We start from the raw sequence: 26,337 nt of genomic DNA on the forward strand, positions 1-26,337 counted from the left end.
GGTGCCCCCAGATCACCAGGGGGCCCCCAATAGTGTGTGAAGGGAAAAACATTTTAAGATATTAAAAATATCTTGACAACTTTAGATATGTAATGCCATCCTACAAGACCTGATATTTAGAAATCTAAATAGTGTTGCGCTTAAGTTATTTTGTTCTTCATTACTTTGTAGTTGAAGATTGCGCTTTTAAGTGCACATCTGCACATTGTTCTAAGTTGAGTCATTCAAGTATTTCACTTGTTTAATTCAAGTTCATCAAGTGCTTCACTTTGAATACAAAAGTATAAATAAACATTTGGTCACTTCAATGCCCTCTAAGGTTTAAAAAAAAAAGAAGAAAAAAAAAGACTGGCACTGGTCTAAGGTGGTGGGAGTGGGAGCCAGGAGGTTATGATAATATGATCTTATACATATACATATACATATACATATTACAACACATGCTAAAATGTATGCAAAGTATGCAAAAACATATGCAATTATGTAACGGAAGAGCAATACGGTGCCATATACTATAACTGCATACGTGTAAATAAACATTCCCCATGAATTCATGTAATGTCAGCAGCAGTCACCTGTACACAGTATAAACACTGTCATCTCTTATGAACAGCTACTATCACCTGCTTTATTAGTGGGATTTAAAGTTCAATGCTGCACTATCTTCCTTCGCAGCAGCCATAAGTCTGAGCCACAGATTGAGCAAGTCCAAAGGTCAGATTACTTATAACAAAGGTACTGATTGCCTGCTCGCTCACCTGTCAGACTGCACAGGACACTGTGGTAGAGGGAACGCTGTCCCTCCTTTTCTCTTCCCGTCTTTGTCTCTCCTTAAATCTCACTTTCTGACCCACCTTACTTTTATTCCCTGTTTCTCTCTGCTGTTTTTGAAGATGTCTAAGGGCAAGGTGAATTTTTGCAGCAATGAGGATAATTTCCAGGATTTCCAGGAACAAGGGCCAACTCTCTCATTCAGCAACTTGCACTATTGTATTCAGCAGACGAGACTGTGCTTTAAGATCGGTCCTGAAAAACACATCCTCAAAGATGTGAGGTAGGACATCTCTCTCTAACCTGTGTTTATCTACATGTACTGACTACATGTAAGACACTGCTTTCCTGTTTTTATAGAAAGACTTTATGCCTCCTGATAACGACTGCAACTAATGATTATTTTCATGACTGATCTGTTGATTATTTTCTCAATAAGTCAAGTAATTTGTTTTGATTGACAAGATGCCAGAAAATATCAAAAAGGGTTGATTCGTGTTTTCAAAACCTCGAAATGATGACGTGCTCACAGGTCTTATTTTGTCCACAAACCGAAATAAATCCATTTAAATAATGTATTTGTTACACGCAGCAAAGAAACCAGGAAAATATTGACATTTAAGAAGCTGAAAACAAAATAATCAATTATTTATATATAGTTGACAGTTAATTTAGTAATGGATTCATCTTGTGGACCATTTTTTATCAAAGATTAAAGAATTGCATGTTATTTTACTGAGCAAGCTGAGAATGAAAAAGAATAAAGGAGGTTATATTGTCATTGTCATGATGGGGGACACATTAAAATGACTCATAAGAGTCTTGTAGTCAGGACCACACTAACCAAGACCAAAACAAGACTTTTAGGGACCGAGACAGTGCATGACAGTCTGGCACAGTTCTACAGCTCAACATTAAACCTTTATTGTGCTTTGTATAACAGCAACATTATGTTTAATCATTTTAATTTTCTCTTTGCAAAGTACAGGCCCACATTTGCGGCTATATTTGATCTATAACTGTGTATTAGGATTCAAATTTGGAATAATTAAGTAAAATCTTATAGAGAAATTGAGGATTTTTAATCACTCTCATGTGATCAACCCGTTTTTTGAAGGTCTTGCTCTCCTCTCAGACATAGACACACTCAGTCTTGTCTTGGTCTCAGCCACAGAGGACGGAGGATTGGTCGAGATCACAACTGATTTATTTGTAAGAGTCATGATCCGTAATTGGTTAGAAAACTTTTACATTCAAATACGTCCAAATACAAGTTTAAATGAAGTAAAGTGAAAGTTTCGTGGATACGAAGAGAAGCTGTGTGTTTGAGAATTGAGATGAAATCAAATGGTCTGTTATAACATGTAAGTCATTTGTGAGACCAAAACTGGTCCTAAGTACAATAATACTATCACTGTATTATAGTAAATGTTATGGAATTATATCCGAACTATATTGACATAAAACTTGATTGACAATAATTCATTTGTTTCACCATTTGTTTTATGCTTTCAATGTGATATAAAAGCTGAAGTAAACAACTTGAATTGAGCATGCCATTGCCTGGTTTAAGTTATTTTCTTTGTGAGCATGTAAAAGTGAGACCAGATCATTTCATATGCGTACAGTACATTACTTTTGTTTGTTTTTTTTTTGCAGTGGCATCATGAGACCTGGCATGAATGCTATCATGGGCGCAACAGGAAGCGGTAAAACATCGTAAGAAACATGTTCTTGTACTTGCACACGTTCTGTCTCACAAAGATAAATAACCTGAGAAAAAACAAAGCAGTTTGTTTCTCTTCCTTTCAGACTTCTAGATGTAGTTGCAGGAAGAAAAGACCCTGCCGGACTGCGGCAAGGAAAAGTCTTAGTGAATGGAAAAGCTGTCACATCTGAACTCAGGCTCAGCTCTGCTTATGTAGTTCAGGTACACAAATATTAACATTAGAACATGTTTTTTTTTTATGTTTGATGCTGTGGATTGTTGTGACTATAGCTGTGTCTCTAGGACGATATCCTGATGGGCACCCTCAGTGTGAGAGAGAATCTGTTGTTCAGTGCCAACCTCCGTCTCAACCCGAAGCAATACTCTACTATGGATAAACACAGCAAAGTAAATGCCATCCTACAAGACCTGGGTCTCACCGACTGTGCAAACACTAAGGTACAGATACAAGCTGGTAATTCTATATTATTCGTACATTCATGTCTTTAAAAGTATAAGTAAGTCATATCCATGGTGGCTGACATTTACTTGTTCTGTATAATGATGTGAAGCCTCAATAAAGTATATTATCTCTGTGGAAAGTTAGGTGCATGTTCAAAATGACTTAAATGACAATAACAGGAGTGATCAGTTATAGCCACCCTCTTCTGCTTAGTAACCAAGTGTTGTGTGTGTTGTGTGTGTGAACAGATAGGGACAGAGTTTATCCGTGGTGTATCAGGAGGCGAGAGGAAGAGGTGCAGCATCGGGATGGAGCTCATCACTTCTCCGTCTCTGCTGTTTCTGGATGAACCAACCACAGGCCTGGATTCCAACACGGCAAACTCCCTCATCAAACTGCTGCACGAGTACCACACCGTTACTGATTTATCAAACATATAAGACGACACATGCTCATAATCACAGCTGTCACAATGGAATTAACATTCACTTTGGTCAGATCTCTGCTCCAGCAGCACTTTCATTGTCATCTGCCATCTTTGTGTTGATGATGATGATATATGGTTTGGTTTTAATAGGTTTTTAAATGTGTGTCCAGCATGTCCAGGAGAGGTAAGACTGTGATCTTCTCCATCCACCAGCCACGATATTCCATCTTCAAACAGTTTGATCATCTGACCCTGATGCATAAAGGGGAGGTGGTGTATGCAGGAGCAGCAGACCATGCACTGGAATACTTCTCAGACCTTGGTACATAGTGTGTGTTGTCTTGCTTGTTAATGTAGTGTTTGTTTTTATAAACACTGAATGAGCACAGATAACATAATGTAATGTCACGTAACGTAACGTAACGTAGCGTAACGTAACGTAACGTAACGTAACGTAACGTAACGTAACGTAGCGTAACGTAGCGTAACGTTCTGATGCTCAAACAATATTTTAAATGTCTATGTTCCAATTCAATTCTTGACCTGTCAGGGTGTGGTATACTTGTGTGGTGGATATTTGTACATGTGTCATCATCGTGGTTGTTGTTTTACGTTAATATTGTGGGGGTGTTTTTTTGGGGGACAGGCTACCAAATTGAATCCTTCAACAACCCTGCTGATTTCTTTATGGATGTCACAAATGGAGAGGCAAAATCAACAATTATGTCGATCTCTGCAGGTACGATTACACATACTACACGCACACAAACACAGTGTTAAAACAACAACCCACTAAGGATGTTGCTTACGAGGGGAATTTTAGGAGTCTAATTAAACCCAGTGACTGAATTTGGTCAGAAATTCAACATCATTAGATGTTTTTTAGGACAATGCGACTATTCTGTCTATTATAGACTATTTGTATTTAATATTTAATATTTTATATTTATACTTATATATAAATATTGAAATAAATACACTTTTAAAAAAAACGTTGCGTTCCAAACTGTATATTGGAAAGACATCAAACAAGAGACATTGTATTTAATGTGTAGCTTTCAGCATTAACCAAAACACCTTGACATTTCACCGACCAAAAACCAAACCCTATTCCAGATACTGACTGTTGTAAAAAAAAGAGTGAGGGAGAGAGAAAACCTTCACACCGTCTGCCTTTATCTACAACATTGTCCTGTCTTTCCACAGATGACAGTCAAAATCCTTTGGCATCAAGGTATCGCCAGTCCTCACTGTGCCAGAGAGTCCTTGAGGAGCTCGGCCGTTTAAACCTGAGCAGTGCTGAACGCGGCAAAGGTCAAGATGAGCCAGTTGACTATGCAACCTCTTTTCTTTATCAGGTCAGCCTGCTCTGCATCCAAAGATAAATAAATCACTGCTTAGATAAGTTCATTATAAATGTACGATTGACAGAAACTGAAATGAATTCATACTGTGATGAGGCAGACTGTGTCAATCAGCTGTGAGGTCAGTGTGCTTGGCTGCCCGCTCAGTGAACCCAGTTTATCTTTTGATTGTCATTGTGGTCATAAAGTAATTCCCTTTGTGTGTGTGTGTGAGACACAGTTACGTGTTGTGTGCGGCAGGACAGTGCGGAACTCTCTGAGGAACCCTCAGACCTCTTATGCCCAGCTGGCTCTCACCATCACTTTTGCTCTTCTGGTGGGGCTCATTTATTACCAGATGCCACTGTCGCTGCCTGAGGCGATACAGAACAGGTACTGATGTGGCAAACCTGCTTTATTAAAGCCAACAGTTGTATCTGCTCTCTATGTTCACCTCTGTGCACTCCTCCTCCTCCTCCTCCTCCTCAGCTCATCTGAAAGAAGAAATTGAAACATAATGGTTTTATTTCTTATTTAATAAGTCAGGCAGACTCAAGAGCTCTCTTCCATGAAAGACCCACGAATAAAGGAGCACTTATGAAACAAAGAATTCAGCATAATAGCAATTATGCTGAATCATAGAGCACATGAAGTACAGCTTTAACATCTCCAATGGTGATGTAGTGTTCACGTTTGAAGTTCATTGTACAATGTATACAATCCTCACTTCAGTCAATGCAGATCTCTACATTTTCATCTTTACAGTGTGGATAGATTTCTTGGAATACATTGTCATACGTACATGTACTGCAGAAATATCAACAATATGAGGGAAAAAAGAGAAGCAGAAGATTCAAAATAGCCAGCAAACACAACACAAAAAGAATAGAGTTAGAGAAGAATAACATTATTACATTTAAACCACTTCTGAGGACAGCTTCAAATCATTTTCTTTGTTCTTTTCTGGAACATATTTTGCATGTCATATGCAGGAAAATGTGAAGAGACAACAATATTGAGAATATTTGTTTTAAATGAAAGTATAAAACTGATAAAAAAAAGACGAAAAAAAGGAAAAGGACTGTATAAGACTGATATCAGTATCAAGAGATTCTTTGTGATATTGGTATCAGACACAGAAAGTGTTATTCGCCCATCTTCAGTATGCATAATTATTTAGGGCTATACAGTATGTACAGTGTATGAGAGATAAGAAGCCTGGGAATCTGTGTAAATGTGTGGTAAAGACTCCATTTAAAACTAGATATTTCACACTTGTACCTTTCACCTTCATGTATATAAACAAGTGTTGGGACGTGACACCTGGAGTCATGTCAAAATTAGTGAGATAAGAAGCCTTGATGTCAAGGTGAGGAAACGTGCTTTTATGATGCTGCAATGCTATGTGATACTCTGGTTTATGGAGAGAAAACACCCAACAGATTGTTTTTGCTGACATTTTCTGATTGTCTATCAGAAGAAATGATATTAAGATAACGTGGTCGCTCTGTTTCTCAACCACAGGTCCGGAGCGTTCTTCTTCCTCATCATTAACATGGTGTTTGCGAATCTCTCTGCTGTGGAACTCTTCATAAACGAAAGGGTGATCTTCATGTGAGTGAAAGAGAGTGTCTGTTTTGTGATGTCTAATTTCATCTGCTGTTTGGAGCAGAAGGCTGAAATGAAGCTCCAGTGCGTTGTTACGACTTTATTTTCTGATTTTCACAGTTTTACACCTATTGTGCATGTGATCTGGATTTAAACATATTTGATGCCAACAGTGGTCAGTGTGTCTAATTAATGTCTTGGTATAGGAAGAACTGCTGACCAATAAATGATACACAGCAGAGGTCTCAAACTTGTGGCCCGTGATTTCATGTTGCCCATCACTTAGTATTGAGTTGTAATGAGGTATTAATTTTGCATCATAAATACGATATCGTTCCATATTCTCACATAACACTTTTATTTTGAAAGTCTGTGAAATATCGTCACACGTATTGTTATAGTGATGGTGAGAAAGATTAAAGTTTGATGCTGTATAAAGCAGGTCTCAAACTTATGGCCCATAATAATATAGTTATAATAGAGTTATTTCTGTATGTTTCTTTGAGTCATTTAGTGTCATGAATACATTTGTTATTGTGAACTATTTCATTTCAACACAGACATTTTTATTTTGAAATACCTGGCTCCGCTAGGACATTGGAATGGAAAAACTTTAGTGCAAAGCTGTTTTGAGTGGTCATCAAGACTAGAAAAGCAACCATTTACCATTACCATCGTGGTAATGTTGCTTTTTTCCAAAGAAAAGTTTGACTTTTATTCTCTTGACTGGCCCCCTACTGGCCAGATTAGATGTTCTGTGGCCCCAGTGTCATTTGGCTGTATGATCTCATGTCAACAACTGTCATTGTTTGTGTTTATCAGTTTCTTGAGAGTCTTCCATAATGCTTTTCTTTTCTCCCCTTATTTTTAAGTCATGAAAACTCAAGCGGCTATTATCGCACCTCCGTCTACTTCCTGTCCAAGATCTTTGCTGACCTCATCCCCAACCGAGTGATCCCCATCATTGTGTTTTCATGCATCACCTACTTCATGATGGGTAATTATTTACCTGAGTTTGAGCACCATATTATTATTGTATACTACGCAGAGCCAGGACTCATGCCCTTATGATCCCATCATCCCCCAAGTACCCAGTAGAACATTAAAGGGATACTTGAGTAAAAGTGCAAGTATCTTAACAGAAAATGACTTTGCTAGGAGTTGAAGTCACGTTTTATAATATTACTTCAGTAAAAGTCTTAAGTATCAAATGTAATTTTCTAATATAAAATGTACTCAAGTTTTAGAAGGGATGCAAAGGTCAGCTGATATTGGCACAGCCCCCGGTAGATAGATAATGGATGGATGGAAGTTTTAGAAGTAAAAGGAGTAAGGATTGAGCCATGGTAGCTCAGTGGTAGGGCTGTTGAAGGTTGTGGGTTCATTTCCTTCTGCTCACGTGTGAAAAATCTGTAACAACAGTAACAGTTACTACCAAATAAAATCAGAAGAAGAAGAAGAGTTGGTAATGGTCTGTATTTATTTCTTGTCTTGATGAGCTGCTTTACGCTACCGTTTTGCCATTGACACACTTCAACAAGTGGGTAAGAGCCTTGCTCAAGGTCATATAGACTAACCGAGCCAGGAAGTTAACCCACAAGCTTCCAGTTGAATGACAGCTTAAGTACAGTAAATGTTAAGACTCTTACTTAAGAAATATTATAAAAAGTGACTTCAACTTTTACTAAAGTAATTTTCTGTTAAGATACTTGTACTCAAGTATCACTTTATACAAGACTGTGTACACATACGGTGTGAACCTGTCTTCCAGGTCTGAGGTCTGGCGTTGAGGCCTTCATGTGTTTTGTTCTGACCATGTCTCTGGTCAGTCTGGCAGGAGTGGGCTTGGCTTTCCTCGTCTCGGCAAGTGTTTCGACATTTGCCATGGCTAACGTCTTAATTGCTCTGCCCTTGGTCTTCATGATGGTGAGTCACAGACACACACACTGTCCCACATACACCAGGCTTATACATGTGGTGTTTTTATGAGGGTAGAGTCGAGGTGTACTGATGAAGACCAAAAATTGCATTGACTGAAGCTCAAAACCCACTTGGTGTTCCCTGGCCATCTATAACAGTTGGCATTTTTTTATTGACCTTGTTTCCATGTTTTATTGTTTTTTTATATTGCTTTTAGTTTATATTGTTGTTTCATATGTTGTTGTTTCGTATTTCTGTTCTATGTATTTATGCAATGTACAACACTGGTTGTTTTTAAATGTCCTATAGAAATGTATTTGGATTGGATTTGTTTGGCTCTTGGGTTATATAGTGAATACATTCTTATTGCTGACCCTTTTTTATTTTCAGTCAGTGGAGTGGAGCAGTAGTGGTTAGCACTCTTGCCTTTTCTTCATGGAGTTTGCTTGTTCTCCCTGTGTGTGCGTGTTTTTTTTTCTACGGGCTCTCTGGCTTCCTCCCACAGTCCAAAAACATGCAATATGGGGATTAGATAAATTAGACTTGACTGTAGGTGTGAGAGTGAATGCTTGAATGGTTGCTTGTCTCTATGTGGCCCTGCAATGGACTGGCAAACTGTCCAGGGTGTACCCCGCTCATCACCCTATGTCAGCTGAGATTGGCACAGCACCCCCCGCGACCCTCCTATGGAGGATAAAGCGGTAGAAAATGGATGGATGGATGGTGTAGAGCACTGGAGTCCATCTAGGAACTGGGCTGAGTCTCAGACACATGTAATGGGGACTTGACTCGGGCTCAGTCCGATTTCACCTTCTGCTCCACCTCTCCGTTTTGCATGTTCATGTGTAGGCAGTGTGTCCTGATTCTTGTTAAAATGGGTGTGGGGTGAAGAGATTTTTCAGGGCTCCACTTCAATGAGAGAGGTGCTGAAGATTTTTACCAGATTAACCAAATCCAAGGAGGTAGGAGGTAGAAGTATGAAATGTCCTGGAGCCAGAGCTAACTGTTCTTTCTTTGAGAAAACAAACACATTTCATGGTTCTTGTGGAGTATGTACAGGCCTTAACCGCCATAAAGCTAACATTGGTTGGCATGTTGTGTAGCTATGCTAACCAAAACAAAACTTGTTTACAGTCACTCGTTTGTACCTTAAAATTGTCCACTAGTATTCCAAGTCACTTTGGCATACAAGACTTTCTCTGACTTGTCTCCACTTTGTGGCAGACCAGTACATAATTCCATAAAAGATAGCTGACAACAAAATGTTTGTTTTGTTTTGTTTTTAAACAACAGCATGTTGAATCTCTGTCAAAAAACATTTAGCCACTTGAGATGATGTGTCACGTTCTTGAAGGAGTAGAGGTAAAAATGAGACATGGAATTGGGCCTTGGACTTGAACACTGGGGCCTTGAAAAAGGTTTTTGTGACTCGAGTACGACACCGGTGATGTGAGTAATTCTTTGCTTCATTCCCTTTTTACACCCTGTAGGTTTTCGGTGGTTATCTGGTCAGTCTCAACAGTATGCTGAGCTGGCTGTCCTGGCTGCAGTGGATCAGTATCTTCAAATACGGACTGGATGTAAGTTGTAGGATATAGAGAAGAGGTGGAGGAACAGGAGCAGGGCTGAGGTTACAGGAATGCATTTAGCAGGTCTTTATCTGAAGTGTGAAGAGTTGTTTAGCCCCCTCTGCTCGTCTCTCTCAGGCGGCATTCATCAACGAAATGAGAGGACAGGCATTCTACAGCAACCGCACAATGTGAGTGTGATAGCCACTCCTTTAAACACAATTACCGCATCCCATACAACACACACACACACTGAGCCTCTCTTATCTATACTGCAGCATCCCAGGCGAGGTGTTCCTGGATCTCCGGGGCCTGGATTACTCTGCGTGGGGCTTCTGGCAGAACCACGTGGCTCTGCTGGGAATGACATTTGTCTGTATGTCTCTGGCCTATGTGCAGCTGCGACGAATCAACCGCTGGAAATGACACCTCTCCATTAGTTTTTATACATCTGTCAACCATGCACTGTCTTCATCTGGTTTATGTAGCAGAAGAGAAGAAAAAAAAAAAACTTTAAACCAGTGTTTCAGTGTTTCTGCAGCATATTGTCGATAATTTCATTTATTTTAAATCCAAATATTTGCCCAACACTCACTTCCTCTCTCTCTCTTTCTCTCTCAAACATAAACAAAAACACGTGATGTAACATTTGACACCCCGGTGGATAAGCTGCCACTAAGCACACATGGTCTGTGCATGAGGGACTGTACAGCAACAGCTAAGCCCTAACAAAGCCACTTAAACTCTGTGTGTGAGTCCATACAGCACAGAAAACACTCTGAAGTTCTTTTTGACTTATTTATTTATTTTTATTTTTATCCTATTTTACTTTTTCAAAAACCATGTTCTCCATGTGAAGAATAAATAAGAGTTCATGACATGAGAATTGTAATTATATTTTGAGTGTAGTACAAACTTCAGCTGCAAAATGATTACAGTGACAAAATAAACCTAAAGATTAAATAGAAGTAAAGACACTGAGAAAATTGATTTGGAAAAGATACACACACACAACAGATATAATGAACTCCCTGAATCTCAGTTTTCTCCATGACTCCATTTAAACTGAATTGTGCACACCCTCTGTCATTACATATAGATCAAATCTGTATTATCGACTTTATGACTTTACTGTCAGATTGTATTATTTCTATTCTTGTGTCATTTTGTACATGCATTTCGAAACCATCAAACCATTTTATGGACACACATGTAAATTCAACAGCAGGGCAGAAAGATTTGAAGAGAATGTTGATTTTATTTTTTTAAATAGTATGTATATTGTCCAGGAAGAGACAAGAAACAACAAAAAAACAGAAAGATCTGTGAGCTCCAGTCTGGTGTTCTGTGTCTGAAGCTGCACCAATAGAGTAACACGCTCAGTTTTCTTTCCAAATGCATCACAGTGAGTCTCATAAAAATAAAAATAAAGAGTCAGCCTTGGATAAACATGAAAAAAACTGTATTGCATGCCAGTATTTTTGAAACACTAACACAGTAGTGCATCATTTACCTTGTTGAGAGCTCATGTAGATCAGTGTAGGATTAATTTTGTTTTCTTAAAATCACATTGAAGACAACATTACTGGTTACTTGAACCCGCAGTGCATTGTTCTCATTATGACTCTAGAGGTGGAACAGCTGCAATCCAGCAAATAACCCGACAACCTGCAGTGATTGAGTCCAAATCTAATGTAATAAAGATTATAGTATTCAGGTGATCAGCTAAGGAATGATAATCAGTAAAGAACATCGAACACAAAGTAGCCCACACAAAAATAGAAAATGTAGTTAATTCCCCAACGTTGGGCCTCCATACATCTCATTTTACCCTCAGAAACTATTCACACCATGTGCACTCTTAATCAAGCTCTTCCCCACTGTCACTGGCGTGTTCTCCAGCCCACGGAGCCACTCGGTACATTTCAAAACCACGCGCTCATCCACACCACAGTCCCCTTCTTCCTCATACTCCACATCATCATACTTGTGTTGCTCGTTCAGGAGTGAAATTTTCAGAAATGAGCTTATGTCTCCCAGTTCTGCCACACTGGTGTTTCTCACAGCTGCTCTGCTGTTGGGCGTGCTTTGTTTCTGCGCTGCCGTTTGATGCCTTTTACAAACGTTTTCCCTTCTGCGTCTGGAATCTGTGGCATTTCCAGGAGCAGCAGTCGCAGCACTTTCAGCATTTCTGGCTGCTGAACGCTGACGTCTCTCACTGTTCCTGCGCTGCAGCAGCAGAACAGCCTCAGGTGTGAGTGTCAGGGTGAAATGGGCCGCCTCCTCATGTCTGCTCCTTCTCTTCACCTCTGATTCACTCTTCACAAAACTCTGGCTCCCTTGTTTCGACTGCTGTGTCTTGGACAGAGACTCCCCTGAGATGGATGCAGGGAAGCTGTCAGTTTGTGATGAGGGCAACAATCTGTCCTTTCTCTTTGCCTGCACCTCTGCTCCCGTTGTCAGGTGACTCCTGGCTTGGCTCTTTTTCCCCAGCTGTTTAAGGTTCAAAGTCAGTCTCTCCTTCACTGAGCTGCCTCTGTCTTCTCTTCGGTCCCTCGTCTTGTCCAAAGTAGGAGTAGATGAAGAGCTGCTGACAGCTCTCTCCTTCCCTGTCAGTCCAGACACAGAGCGTGCAATCGTCACAGGTGGTATGAACGGCATTTTGGCAACACACAGTATCAGGTAGGACAGGAATTCAGTTGTGTGGCTAAAATGCTGGAAGAACAAAGAAGAGGAAACCAATTTACTGAGGGAAGTGACATACTCTGAGGCATCCTTGGCCATGCAGGGAACAGCACGTAGCTCATGTGCTGCTGCTGGGATCCAAAAGTGCTCATCTACTGTACAGCAGAACAGCCGACATCCTCACAGCATCTTCTGCTATCCAAGCAGCGGGAGGGGCGTGGCATGGCTCACCTCAAAAGGCGTGTATGACCTCCTGAGAGGGGAATGATGGCTTTTGCTGTGTCTCACATGCCCATTGCTCTAAGGCTCAATGATCTAAAAAAAGACTTGACTTCTAATCCTATGGTGTTATCACTGAGAGCACGTTCACTACACAAAGTATGCTGTCATGCAGGCTTAACTGACATGCTGTGTTGATGATTTAAACTGTGTAACTCAACTGAGCAATGCAAACTTATAGGTGCCAACAGTAAAATCAGAAATCAAGTAAAATTAACATATAGTCATCATTTCACAGATCTAGAAGGGGGCCACACCGGGTGCTGCTGGCAAGTTCTGACGCATGTGAACACGTTATTCTCCAAAGTTCCAAAAAATGAACAATTCAATCCAACCAGAAAACTTTCTTATGCAGACTAATATAATAACAAATCTTTATACATGGTCAAAAAACCGCATCTCTCCTCCAAGTTGAGCAGCAACAATGCTCCATCACCTTGTCTTAAATCCTCCCGCTAAATAACAAAAATGGCTCTCGCAAAACAAATGTTCTATTAAAGAATATTTTTACTAAAATAAGTTACACACACACACTGTACATACATCATTTTCATCCCTTGTCCTTAGAAAGGAAGCAAACAGCGTTAAAAACACATGTTAATGTGTTTTTATTTTTTTACACTGATGAAAATGATTAAATGCAACACCTATACTCGGACACATTTAGAACACCACCAACAATAACGACAAGCGAAATATCAGTAAGACACACAAACATTCTTGATATTAATTCCAGTCACTGTTCCCTAAGCCAAACTTAATGAAATGGATGCATTTGTCACTTTCTTATTTGCTGCTGACTGATGTAAGGAGCTTCTTTGGCATGTCGACACTAATTAGTCTGTGTGTTCTGTTTTAATTGCTCAGGTACGCTGCTCCCACCTCCTGGTGAAGCATAATCAGTCACGTCGTCCCTCGTCCTGGCGAGAACAAAATATCACACGAACTAAAGAAGAGGCCTTGGACCTCATTCAGAGTAAGTAAGGCAGAGGAAGGGGTGGTTTGGTTTAGTTAAGTTACATGTAATCTGTTCATTCTTCATCTTTTCTGTGCAGAGTACATAGAACAGATCAAGTCTGGAGAGGAGGAGTTTGAGCATCTGGCCTCTCAGTTCAGTGACTGCAGCTCTGCCAAGAACGGTGGAGATCTGGGACAGTTTGGTAGAGGTAAACAACCACAGACACTGTATCTACCACTACATTTGATACAAAACCAAATAATGAACTGTTGCACACATACAAGGGGTGATTGATAACTATTCCTAAGTCCTCCAGTTGTTGTGGATATTATGGATATTATAATGAGGTGGGGCATTTCAGTTTGCTACGGTATCCCTTATTTGTGTTTCCATTAGGAATGGTACCAAAATTACCGACCACAACTGTTCCCAATCGTTTTTTGGTACCCTTTCCTTGCAGTACCAGAGTAATGGTACGATACAGGTGGGGCTAGACCCACGACAGTCAGCTGATTGGGCGACAGAAAAGCATCACTCTCTTGCAACCAGTGTTTCTTCACCGCAGTCTATTTTCATTACATTACATTACATGTCATTTAGCAGACGCTTTTATCCAAAGCGATTTACAATAAGTGCATTTAAACATTTGGGTACAAATAAGAGCTAGAAGTAAGTAAGAGCTTCAAGTAAACCAAACTATGAAGTGCTAGTCATAAGTGCGATGGTTTTTTTTTGTTTTGTTTTGTTTGTTTTTTTTGGGGTTTTTTTTTGTCGTCATCTTTCATGCAAAGCTTGACGTCTTGTTGAGACAAACGGCAGAGTACTCTTCTCAGTCGAAACACAAGCCTGACCGAGTGCTTTACCCATCCAAAACGTACCATACTCTACCATGATGTTACCAACTTTAGTAAAAAGTATTGTGTACAATGAACACAGTCACAGAAACACTGACACGATAAATTAAGCCAGAGGAAGTAAGAAGAAAAATAAAAGTTATATAAAGCGAATGAACCTAAGCAATTTCCAGACCCAAGAAGACGATGATGACGAGGAAGATGGCAACAGCAAATGCAGAGGTGGGGGCTATGACATCATCATATTGATTGTATACAGGGTGATGTTTTGAGATTTTTTACACTGTGGAACCCGTTTTCCAACGGTAACTTTTTAAGGCTCCCAAAACTTTTTCTTGTGCGCTGGGGCCCTGATTGTACCGTCTCACCAAACACATTCATGGAAGGAATTAAGCCACAAAAGATTTTATTGTCACACATTGTTGTATGTAAATCCTATAATCGCCATTCTGTAGCAAAATGTTTTCATACAATTTTCTACCACTTTATCCTCACTGCTGTAAAAACTCCTGCTGATGCAGCCCCATCACTTCCCCTCTCCTGGCCGTGTGCATTTTTAACCGAGCTGGCGAGCACAAGCCATGGAGCCATGTGCACATTCATAGAGAACAGAGACATTTTTAGCTTAGCCATTTGAAAATCTAGTCTGATTTTTACTTGTGTAACCTCGCTCAGTTAGACAGTCATTTCCTCTTCTTCGCTTCCTCCTCTTCTTTTTCACCAGCTCTGCCATGATGAATGTCTGGAGCCTGCCCCACACACAGGATTTTCAAAATTGATTTTAAGAATGCGGGAGACTACAAACACAGCAAACGTTGTTACCAATTTTCAAAACGTGGGAGACCACGGACATGACAAACTTTTTTACCAATTTTGAATGTTTTAATCCTAAATCAAGACACAGGACCACACACTTAGCAGTTAATCAAACAATTTCCAGGGATTTGGGATCTCACAGAAACGCGCATGATTTAACATGACTTCAGAATATAAACATGAGACACACTGTCTGCATCGTTAGTTAATAGCTGTTGTGTGCGCAATGTTTTGTGCTGAGAAATGCAAAAAAAACTGTATGAAGCCATGCCTGAGAAGACTTGTCTCGTAAAAGTTATGGTTCTAAACCAGTCAACTCACTTATTGTGGGGTTCTGCTCATGCCCCAATCACTGTTCACTCATAAATAGCAAACATGTTTAAAACAAATTGAAATCAGGAAGGCTCTGATGCTTCTGATGATGTTAAAATCACTACAGGATAATTTTGCTGGCCAATTGTGCTCTAGTGTGGCACAGGTTTAAAATGATGCTCTTGCTGCCTTGGTCTTATAGCCAGTACCTGGTTGTGAGATGGTGTGTAGTGCTGTAGAGCAATTTGTGTTTCTTGCGAGACCTTTTGATTTTGGGCCGGAGCTGATCTTGCAAGGCTGGTTTTCCACTAAAAGACAGTGCGGGAATGGAGACAAGACATTTAACCACCACAATGATTACATTAAGGTATAAATCCTGCATACTTCCACTTATAAATACACAGAGTCTCATGCTGTTGACAATGTTATGGAATGTAACAGACATTTGTTTATATTTAAAAGTTACCCATGAAAGATTTATGTCTTTTTGTTAAAACAATAATACTTCTTTAGTACAGAGTTGAGATGGTAAAGGGGATACATTGAAACTAAACAATTTTGTGTTGTTTTTTCAAATTAGTTGACATTGTTACTTGTTAGACGTTAGTTTAAAGGACACAAATATGGAAATACCCCTTGTGATTCCCTGTTATTAGTAGTCCATGTCCCTAAGCATCAGGTGACCCTGTTCTGACTGATTTCAATTATCACTGATTGATTTTATTGCTTCTTTCACTCCTCAAGTAGGTTTAACATATAACCTACTTACTGTATTACACAGTACAGTAGTGTAGTCTGTGTACTGACAGTATATCAATACAAATGTACAACAAAGGGTGTGTGACTGATTGTGTCTTGATGTGTGTTTCAGGTCAAATGCAGAAGCCTTTTGAAGACGCCTCCTTTGCTCTCAAGGTGGGCGACATGAGTGGCCCCGTGTTCACGGACTCTGGTGTCCACATCATCTTACGTACTGGCTGAAAGGAAATACCTTCCACATACTGCACTATTCCAAACATCCACACATTCACACCTTCACACACAGTAACGCCCAACCAGTGCCCTAAATTTATTTTAATGACAGACACACCTGCCAATTAATAAAATAATGGGAATCACATGTTAGTACATGACAATTGTCCTCTTCCAAGCTTTATAGAAGGTAATGGTGAAATTTCATTACACTGAATAGCCAGGTGTGTTGCAGATCATTGCTGTGTGAGCTTTTATTACTGTGGCAATGCAAGTCTAAGGAGTTTCTGTGATTCTGAGACACGCTGTCACATAATGGTTGACAATTGAGAATGTGTCTGTATTCTGAAAAGCTTGTGTGTGTGTGTGTGTGTTTTTTTTTTATGTGCATGTCTTGAAAATGACCATTAACTGTATGTTATGGTTTCCCCCTCTTTTATGGTATGTGTGCCAAAGCGATTCCTCTTCCTCTGTTTTTGCAAAAAAGATTCTTCAAGATGTTTTAAGATGCACTCTTGTTCCTCTGTATGTTAGGCATTGAGTCAAACATATAGACAATAGGTTTTTTTTCCAATTGTCCTCTTCCAAAAGCACATTTCCATCACCCCCATCCCACCCCCGTCCTGAAGAAATACAAATATGGCACCACTAAAAATGAGCAGGTTTTAACAGTCAGCTCCGTGTCTTTAAGAAGCATCAAGGTTTAGATGAATTATTTTTGCTTTTGTGTCTTTGAAGCTCTTCTTCCATCAATAAAGGAGTTTTTTTTCTATAAGTTCTGTGGCATCCCTCTATTTTTCAGTTTCTTTTGAACCTAACCATCGATTTTTGTGTGTCTGTGTCTGTGAGAGAGATGTTGAGCAACTAAGACTTTGTGTAGGATGGGCTGAAATTATGGAAATGTGTTAAAATTTCTGCACCAAGCTTTAATAATGTGCACCTTTTTTTTTAAATAATTTTTTTAAATATCTTAATGTGTTAATCTTGCATCAATCAGTGAAATCTGCAGGTGGATTGTGTGATCATGAATGTGAAACCAAATGACTCAATGACAACAATACATCGATTGTAAAAAAATGCCAAATTGCATCGTACATTAACTTACTCAAGGCACTTTGCATACACAACATCATTGAGAGCAGAGAAACAACAATACACACAATCAGCAAGCATAAGGCATCAATGGTCCCTTTAACAGGAAGAAATCTCTGACAGAACCAGAGTCAAAGATGTGCAGCATCTGCATCGACCAGTGAAAGGAAAAATTAGGGACAGAAAGGACAAGAGGGAGGTGAGGTAGAGACAGAAGAGAGACCAGGAGCAGAAATACAACACTTGTATCAAGTTATACATTTAGAAAAGACAGTTCTGAGTCAGTGATGACATGTTTATAGAACTAGAAGTCTAACAGTAGCAGAGATTGTTGATAAAGAATCAATATCGATATCAACTTTAGTTATATAGCCTCGAAACTGGATCTGGATCCTACAGCCTGCAAGATGATGACACACGGAGAGAGAGAGAGATAAGACAGGAGTGAAATACACAAACTAGGGCGAGAAAGGTTAATGACGTATAATTAAGTCATATTCATACCTTGAGTGTGAGAGAGTGATTGTGAGTGCACTACAGGAATTCCCCCAGCAGACCAGGTCTGCCTGGACCATATGGTTCAGGTTTCCTTGAGCCAGCTCTGACTATAAGCTTTATCAAAAAGGAAAGTTTAAGTCTAACTTTAAAAACGGAGAGAGTGTCCGCCTCCTGAACCAATGGGAGCTGGTTCCACAAGAGAGAAGCCTCGTAACCCAATTAACCTTAACCTAATTAAATTCTAAACTGTACGGGAACCAGTGTAGAGAAACTAACACTGGAGTGATATGGTCTCTTTTTCTAGTTCCTGTCAGAACTCGTGCTGCGGCATTTTCAATTAACTGAAGGGTTTTAACAGACTTGTTGGAACATCCTGATAATAAGGAGTTACAGTAATCTAACCTAGATGTAACAAAAGCATGGACTAGTTTTTCCGCGTCCTTTAAGGACAGAATATTTCATAATCTTCCGCTGGTGGAAGAAGGCTGTTCTGGAAATTAGATTTATGTGTGAATCAAATGACATGTCCTGATCAAAAATAACTCCAAGGTTATTGGAGTGTGAGAAAGTTTGCCAGTTATCTATAAAACATATGTTGTCTACACTGTAACAAAATTTCCCGTTAAATTACAGTAAACTACTGGCAGCTACAGTTGCCAGCTTTAAACTGTTATTCTACAGTGTACCTACTGTGATTTACAACAACAGTTTAGTACCGTAAAGATATTACAGTACTGTGCTGTATGTAAAATAAACATTACAGTATTATACTGTCAGCTCTTTGGTTGCAGTTATACTGTTATTTTACAGTTCCTACAGCATTCCCCATTAACAACTTATTACTGTAAAACTGTAGAATGTGTTCTTCACAGTGATATAAACTAATGATTTAAAATGTTTACATTTAAAAATAAAAATAATATTAATAATAATAAATTAAAATAGCTATCACAGAAATGGCTCAGACAAGAGATGGCCTTACAACATTAGGCATTTATTAAATCTGAACATTTTCAGTATCTGCAAAATCCATAAAAACACCATTACTACTTGGTTGTCAGAATTTTTTCTTGAACTATGACAAGTGATGGCTAACATTACATTCATTAAACTTTGTATTTTATTTTATACAAATTATCAGCCAATTCAACTTCAATTAACCTTACTGCTAGTTTTGGTCATCCATCACATTTTTTAGTAGAATGGCCACATGGGGATTCACCGTTGTTGCCAGCTTCCCTGTCTTCTTTGACACCATCTTCCCCTGGCTGGGCTTTCTTCCACTCTCAGGATTAATCCCAATGAGGCGCCTAAAATGTAATAATAGAGAAAATATATAAGATAAAGATCATTTGCATTTAATATGGACATATATACTTATGGCAATAAATGTAAGAGCGAAAGGCCGAAAACTTAGAAAAAGCTCTTGTGCATTCAGGGAAACCACACTTGAAAGATGCATTAGGCAGACAACTATTATGTGTGATAATGTGCCTGACATGTGCAAATGTATTCCTGCAGGTTTTACCACGTATGTTGCAAGTTATCATGTTTTCACTACAAGCCTTCACAGCAAAACTATCTTTAGAAAAAGAAATCATTACATCAACAACTAGTCAACTAACTTTTAGCTACTGTATATTACATTAGTGCACATTTGAAGCTACTTTTTAGCTTTTTGCATAAACCTGGATAACAAGCGTCTCCCTATAAACTCCCATCAACCGTTTTACTTGAAAAAGTAAAACAACAAATGGTAAAAACAGAACCTTGTAGCCCACCTTAATTAGATCTGACAACAAGCCAACTTGTGCTAATTTAAGTATTGTGCTTCAACAGAAAGCTAAACTTGTGTCCACATAGTTGCTAAATGAGAGTATGCTAGCGTATGCTAGCATGTGGCACATACTTTTGACTCAATCTTTTTGGCAAAAAACTGTCAATAAAATGTTAATCCAGCACAAAATCACATTAGCATTATGTTGTCTTTTGCATATATATTTACCTTCTTAAGAAAGCCACGGGGACAGGATGGATGAGGGTGTGCTGCGCAGTTCAGGAGAGAATGGTGAGGAAAGCAGCAGGTGATGTCTCAAGTGCTTCATCCAGTTTGGTGCTTTCAGCAGTCCGGATGAAAACTAATTCTTCACCTTTTTGTTATTGTGACCTCAATCTGTATGTGTAGGGCTAGTTTTAATTTCACTGAGTTTTTTTTTATTTTGCTCAGATTAAACTGACCAAAGAGCAAGTCTGATTTAAAAAAAAATAACGGAAAAAGAAAAAAATACTATATTATACTGTAAAATTACAGGTAGCTTGCTGTAAATTTTAAATAAATACTGCTTTTTACCGTAAGATTTTACAGTAGCTTGCCGTTAATATTTTGTTCCTCAAAGACATCAGAATTTACAGTATTCAACTGTATTAATGGAAAACGGTACACTACTGTGCAAAATATCCAGTATTTTTACAGTAATTTGTTACAGTGTAGTGTAGTAAGAATGAAAGTGTCATACTTGTTTGACAGACCGTGCTAATAAGTCATCATCTGTCAAAACAACCATGTGTCATGTATAAACTTGATTGATTTCATTCTTTTATGTCGGCAAGTTGCTTTGAAAGAGTCTCTGGGGTGGGTTTCATTCTCTCTCTCAGCTGCAGTCAATACATAAATGACCAACACCAGTCAATCAAACTTTATTTACGTATAGCACTTTTCATACAAGTCAATGCAGCACAAAGTGCTTAAGCTACAGGATAAAAACATAATAATTAAAGAACACAAACCACCCAACAACCGTTTCAGCCGACATATGGCTGGTATTATGTACTAAAAACAGCAATGGAGAAGTGAAGAAGGGAGGGAAAAGATGAAGTAAGGGAGAGAAGAATGTGAGGATAACAAGACAGGAAAGGACGTCACTAAAATACCAATGACGGGGCCATAATAACAGAAGGTTTTGGTTGTAATATTGTGGGTATAATGAAAAGGCTACCTGAAGACCCACCGGGTTCTCAATGGTTCATTCCTTAAATCTGAAAAATACATGTACAGGGTTAGGGTTAACCCTAACTCTAAGTGGGGCTAAGACCATTTAGAGCTTTCAAAACAAATAAATGAATCTTAAAATTGATTCGAAAAGAAAGAGTAAGCCAGGATAATGATTTGAAAATGGGTGTAATATGTGTTCTCTTTCTGGTTCTGGTCAGTGCTGAGTAGCTGTAGCTGTTTTTCTTTGTGGAGACCAGAACCAATCTTACTCTGACAGTAGACAATTCTCTGTTTTGACCAGAGATAGCAACGGTCTTACTTTTGCAAAGAATTTCAGATGATGATTTTGGTTACATTTTTTTTTATAAAAATAAATAAATAAATCTGAATCTAAAATTACACTGAGGTTTCTGACTTGGTTGGCTGGATTTAGTGCTGGTAACTTAGTTTCTCTCTCTGGCTTTCAGGACCAACAACTAAACCTTGTTTTAGAGAAATAAACAACCATTCACACTCACATTCACACCCTTATTCTGATCAGAGGTGTCAAACTGGCGGCCCCCGGGCCCTTAAGGCCCTGGTATGTAGACCCAACACGCATCGTGTGCATGACGCGTCATCAACGTGCAGCCCCGATTTTGGAACCACGTGCAAAGAATGTGTTGGGTGTGCATGGACAGCGCATGCACAAACCGAATATCCGCCCGTTTCAGCTGTAAATCATCGCTGAAATGCTACAACTGTCCGAGGGAGCTGTAACATTGTTCTCTTCTTCTTTGGTAGGAAAGTGTACTAATCCCTGCGTCCAGACTTGTACCGCCACCCGATGAAGTCAGATACTACAGGACACTTACGCACAAGTGTACCAGTGTACATATGCGACATGTGCACGGAAGTATACCAGAGCCTTTAATGCTCACCCGGCACAAATCTGTGCCACAGATGCACCCTTAGTACATTGCTCAATTGCACAAATAACACACAACTCCTTACAAGGACATCCTGGATTCAGTCAAAGTTAATGATTAAGTCTATATGTTTTTTTTTTAAGTGAGTCATGATAATTGTGCAGAAGAAATTTACTACTTTTTGCTCTATAGAACACTCTATATTGCACATTGTTGTAGTCTCTGCATATACGTTTTAATATAGTAATGGGAAAAAAGCAGCCTAAATGCTCTGTGTTCTAAGGGTTAATATAAATTTGTAATTAAAACATTGGCCCGCGACTTCCTCTTCCATGTTAACACAGTGTGTGTGTGTGTGTGTGTGTGTCACAGCTGTCAGTGAGGCAATATTTTATAATGTTACAAGAAGACATTCAGTTGTGTCTATTGCATTATTAAATGTATTACTGTTATGACCCTCAGTCTGTTTAGTACTTCACTTTATCTCCAGAGGCCTATAGGCAAAAAATTAGCAATTGTGAAAAATCAGCCCACCATATGTAGAGTTTGCACAAGAGAAAAGTGTTAATTTTGATAAATGGTGCCAAGCTAGTGAAGTTGTAACCTTGGCTAATTTGTGCAAGTCAATTTTGCTGGAGGAATTTAAAAATTGGCTCCCTGAGAAAATTGTCATTTATTTATATGAACAATTTCTCTTAAACAATTTTACAATCGATAGTTTATCTTAAATGCACAAGAAAAACTCAAAAGCAAAGATTCTAGTTCAAATTTTAGAATTAACTTAACACCGTCTCCAGCAACGTATCACATAACACACACACACAATAGCAATCTTCTGCTAAATTTCAGCAGCACAGGGTTCGTTTGGGAAGATGAGGAGTGCAGTTCAGGGCGGGTTTTTGTCATTGCTGGCCTCTTCTCATGGTTAACCAATCTTCTTCCAATAGTGACACCTGGTTGCTGTGATCCAACCTGAGAGATTGACAGACCAGAGACACACCCACACCACACTCACACAGACACTCTTAAAGGAGAGAAACTGAACTGAAAGTACCAAACAGACTGAGGGTCAGAACTATCTCAACTATTACACATGACTAAGTCAGGTGCACTTAATAAACTGAAAACGTAACAGAATGTGAAACCTTTCAAAATGAAAGTGTCATACATGTTTACCAAGAAATAGTTGAAGGTTACTTTTGTTTTAGCAAATGATGGAATGCTGATTGTCAGCCTGCAGAACCAACATATAAAGAACAAACATCCATTCACACCCCAAACTACATGCTTTTGTACTGTGGGTGGAAACTGAACAAAAGGCTTTGGACAAAACAATTCAAACCAGCAACATTCTTGCTGTGAGGTACAAGTACTAACCATCACACCCACATAGCGCCAATGGAACAGGTCCAAAAAAGGCTTTCAAGACTCCCAACTAATAATCAATATCACTCTGTTATACTTTAAATCTTTTTTTTATGCAGTTAAATATTGGGCCAAAAATGTTGTACCTTCATGTTGAGTTTTTTTTCTACTAAACCTTTTTTTTCTGATCTAATCTTAACTATATTTTTCCTTTTCAAACTGTTAATAATTATTGTGCATCATTTCAATTCTTTGAGCCTTGCATACGCTGCTGTAATAGTTATTTTACAGAGATGTACTCTTTATTTTTCAAACTCAACAAATGTATGTCAGTTATTTGTCAATTCTAGCAATCGAATCTCTATGAATATTTTTTATCAGAATAAAGGCTCTGAATCTGGATGAAATTGTAATTTTTGTGAATAATAAGCAAACCATATAATTATGGTATGTGCACAATAACCAATATCAGTAGAAAATTTGTTGTCAATCCATCAAATATATGATGAGATGTTCCAGTTTGATCTGCTGGTCAAATTCCACAGCTCCTCTTTTTCTCCTAAGGTTGAAAGTTTATTTGTCCCTGTGGTGTTTAAAAAGTGATAACATTTGAAAACAAATTAACCTACAAAAGCTGCTATCCTGCTATAGTTGCACAAATGGACAGGCATTGTTTTTTGATAATTGTTTATGGGATGGTGTTGATTAATTGGTATTAATCTATTTTACTTTATCTGAACTGTGGTAAATGTATTAATAACAATTAAAATCATAAACTGTAATGGAGGGTTGCCACTTCAAACAAATCAGACATAAGTAAAAAGCAGACAGGAAATCAGATAACATAAAACAAAACACAATAAAACTACAGCTGATGTTATCTGGGTTTTAACCAAGCTAATAAAACTACAAAAGCAGTAGGATAAGATTCAGATCACAGTCCTAATAAAAAACATTGCACCACCAAAGGCATTGAAAATGTTGAGAGGTAAACTTCACATTCTGAGAGTGTTTGGGTGAACTGCACAGCCTCAGTCACTAATGGACCTCAGCTGCTCCATTATTTAAAGCAGTGGTTCTCAATATTTCTACACCAAGCGCCACCTGGGAAAATATGGAGAGTAACACCATTATCCCCAACGTTAAAATACAGTGGTTTGCGGTCATTTTATCACTTTATGGTGGGTGCACTTGAGACTTGACTTGGACTTGAGCTTAAACACTTGAGACCTGACTTGGACTTGAGCTCAAATACTTGAGATCTTGGACTTGGATATCTCTGGTACAAAGGCAGAACCTTATGTAAAATGGAGATCTTCTGTTAGTTAATTTCTCTGTCACCTGCTCTGATCATAGTTTTTAAATCATACTTCCTGTCAAGCTTGCACTCACTCAGCAACTAGCGTGTCAAGGCCATGATCTGCTGTTCCTCAGCTCGTCTTCTGTAGCTCTACAATGCACCTAACTTGTTAGCCAATAAGTGTTTTTTCAATTGCTTGTCTCCTTCTGCCTTAATTCTCTTGTTCCGCTGTGAAGTGTGTCCTCCAGTCTCATCATCGTGCTTCATCCCTCATCAGTCTCACCATTTAACCAGGTAATAACCACCATCACCACCAGGGATATTTTCCTTGTCTCTGCTCAGAAGTAGAAGACCTTGGCTGATCTCCTCTATCATGTCTGACCACCATGAATTTTTTCAAGAATATCAAACTATTATTCTCTTCAGTGAGTAAATTCATTTTTAATTCACTAGTCTCTCCTGATAGAAATGGTTATAAATACATTTTTGACTTAACTAGTGCTAGTATTGACTACAGCCGGCCCCTGGCTTCTGATTGGAAAACGGTGAATCATGTTGTCTGTGACTGTGCGGTTGTTGTATTTGTTGCTGATTTATTGCTTTTTATTGTTACTATCTTTATGTTATGATCGATAATTTTCTTATGTCTTCCTTATTTTTGTTTACATTAACTGCTTGTTCCGTGTTCCATGAAGTGTCCTTGGGTGTCTTGAAAGATTTGTAAATACAATATATTTTTATTGTTATTGCCTCTGCCAGGGCAGTTATGGTTTGATGATTATATAGGTTAATAAGTTTTAGATTTTGGAGGTGACCTTGTTGACCTTCCTAGATATTTACACTTTGGAAACTGAGCAGCCTAAGCAGAGGGTTGTGTAAATGACCTTTGACCTTTAATATGCCACAGCGTATTCTTAAAATGTGTTGTTTCTATAGTTATTTATTGCATAAGTAATCTCTTCGAATGAACTTGTTTCCTTTTTACGGTTATTTCCTGTTTTTAGGTTGGTGCTTTTATTTTGATAGAACGTAACCGGAAAAGGAAAAAAGACGAAGCTGCGCATAGTTAAACGTTCCCGCAGCATAACGGGTCTATTAAAAGTTCAAAAATGTCTACTAATAAGTTTAGCACCTGGCTGATAAGCGCACAAGGTTTATTCATCATTTCGTTTTAATGTTGTGCTTCATGCTCAATAGTAATGTGATGCCCTTTTATATATGAATTGTAGAGGTTTAGAAGTTAAACATGTTTGTTTATTGCACTGACGTTGTCATTGAGCTAAAACAGGTAAAAAGGGATACTTCATGATTGTGAATGAGGATTCATTTTCAGTTAAATGTTATAAACACAATTTTTTTATATTGTTGAGCATTACGAAGTTGGTAATACTATTTTTGTTTTATTCCATAGCTCTTACGGTTTGTTCAGAGTGTGTTCAAGGTGTCAAAGGTTTTAGTGGAGCAACGTTACCATCTATTCAGCTCAAAAATAAACACT

The 26,337-nt window shown here is 38.6% G+C and overlaps 2 protein-coding genes across 2 annotated transcripts; both read left to right on the top strand.

Moving 5' to 3' along the window:
- Positions 1-741: 741 nt before the first annotated feature.
- On the top strand, positions 742-10,347 carry abcg2b (ATP-binding cassette, sub-family G (WHITE), member 2b). The gene is made up of 15 exons (XM_044027613.1): positions 742-1,054; positions 2,431-2,490; positions 2,584-2,701; positions 2,783-2,938; positions 3,191-3,348; positions 3,540-3,691; positions 4,016-4,108; positions 4,576-4,727; positions 4,954-5,105; positions 6,237-6,326; positions 7,193-7,317; positions 8,092-8,246; positions 9,731-9,820; positions 9,947-9,999; positions 10,087-10,347. The coding sequence occupies exons 1-15, from the start codon at positions 894-896 to the stop codon at positions 10,232-10,234; spliced, it is 1,863 nt and encodes a 620-aa protein (XP_043883548.1). The 5' UTR covers positions 742-893; the 3' UTR covers positions 10,235-10,347.
- Positions 10,348-12,760: 2,413 nt separating this feature from the next.
- On the top strand, positions 12,761-17,459 carry LOC122770976 (peptidyl-prolyl cis-trans isomerase NIMA-interacting 1-like). Its single transcript, XM_044028216.1, has 4 exons — positions 12,761-12,871; positions 13,613-13,748; positions 13,828-13,938; positions 16,584-17,459. The coding sequence occupies exons 1-4, from the start codon at positions 12,761-12,763 to the stop codon at positions 16,691-16,693; spliced, it is 468 nt and encodes a 155-aa protein (XP_043884151.1). The 3' UTR covers positions 16,694-17,459.
- Positions 17,460-26,337: the final 8,878 nt, after the last annotated feature.

The sequence above is a fragment of the Solea senegalensis genome, linkage group LG6 (assembly GCF_019176455.1).
Source record: "Solea senegalensis isolate Sse05_10M linkage group LG6, IFAPA_SoseM_1, whole genome shotgun sequence".
Classification (NCBI taxonomy): Eukaryota; Metazoa; Chordata; class Actinopteri; order Pleuronectiformes; family Soleidae; genus Solea; species Solea senegalensis.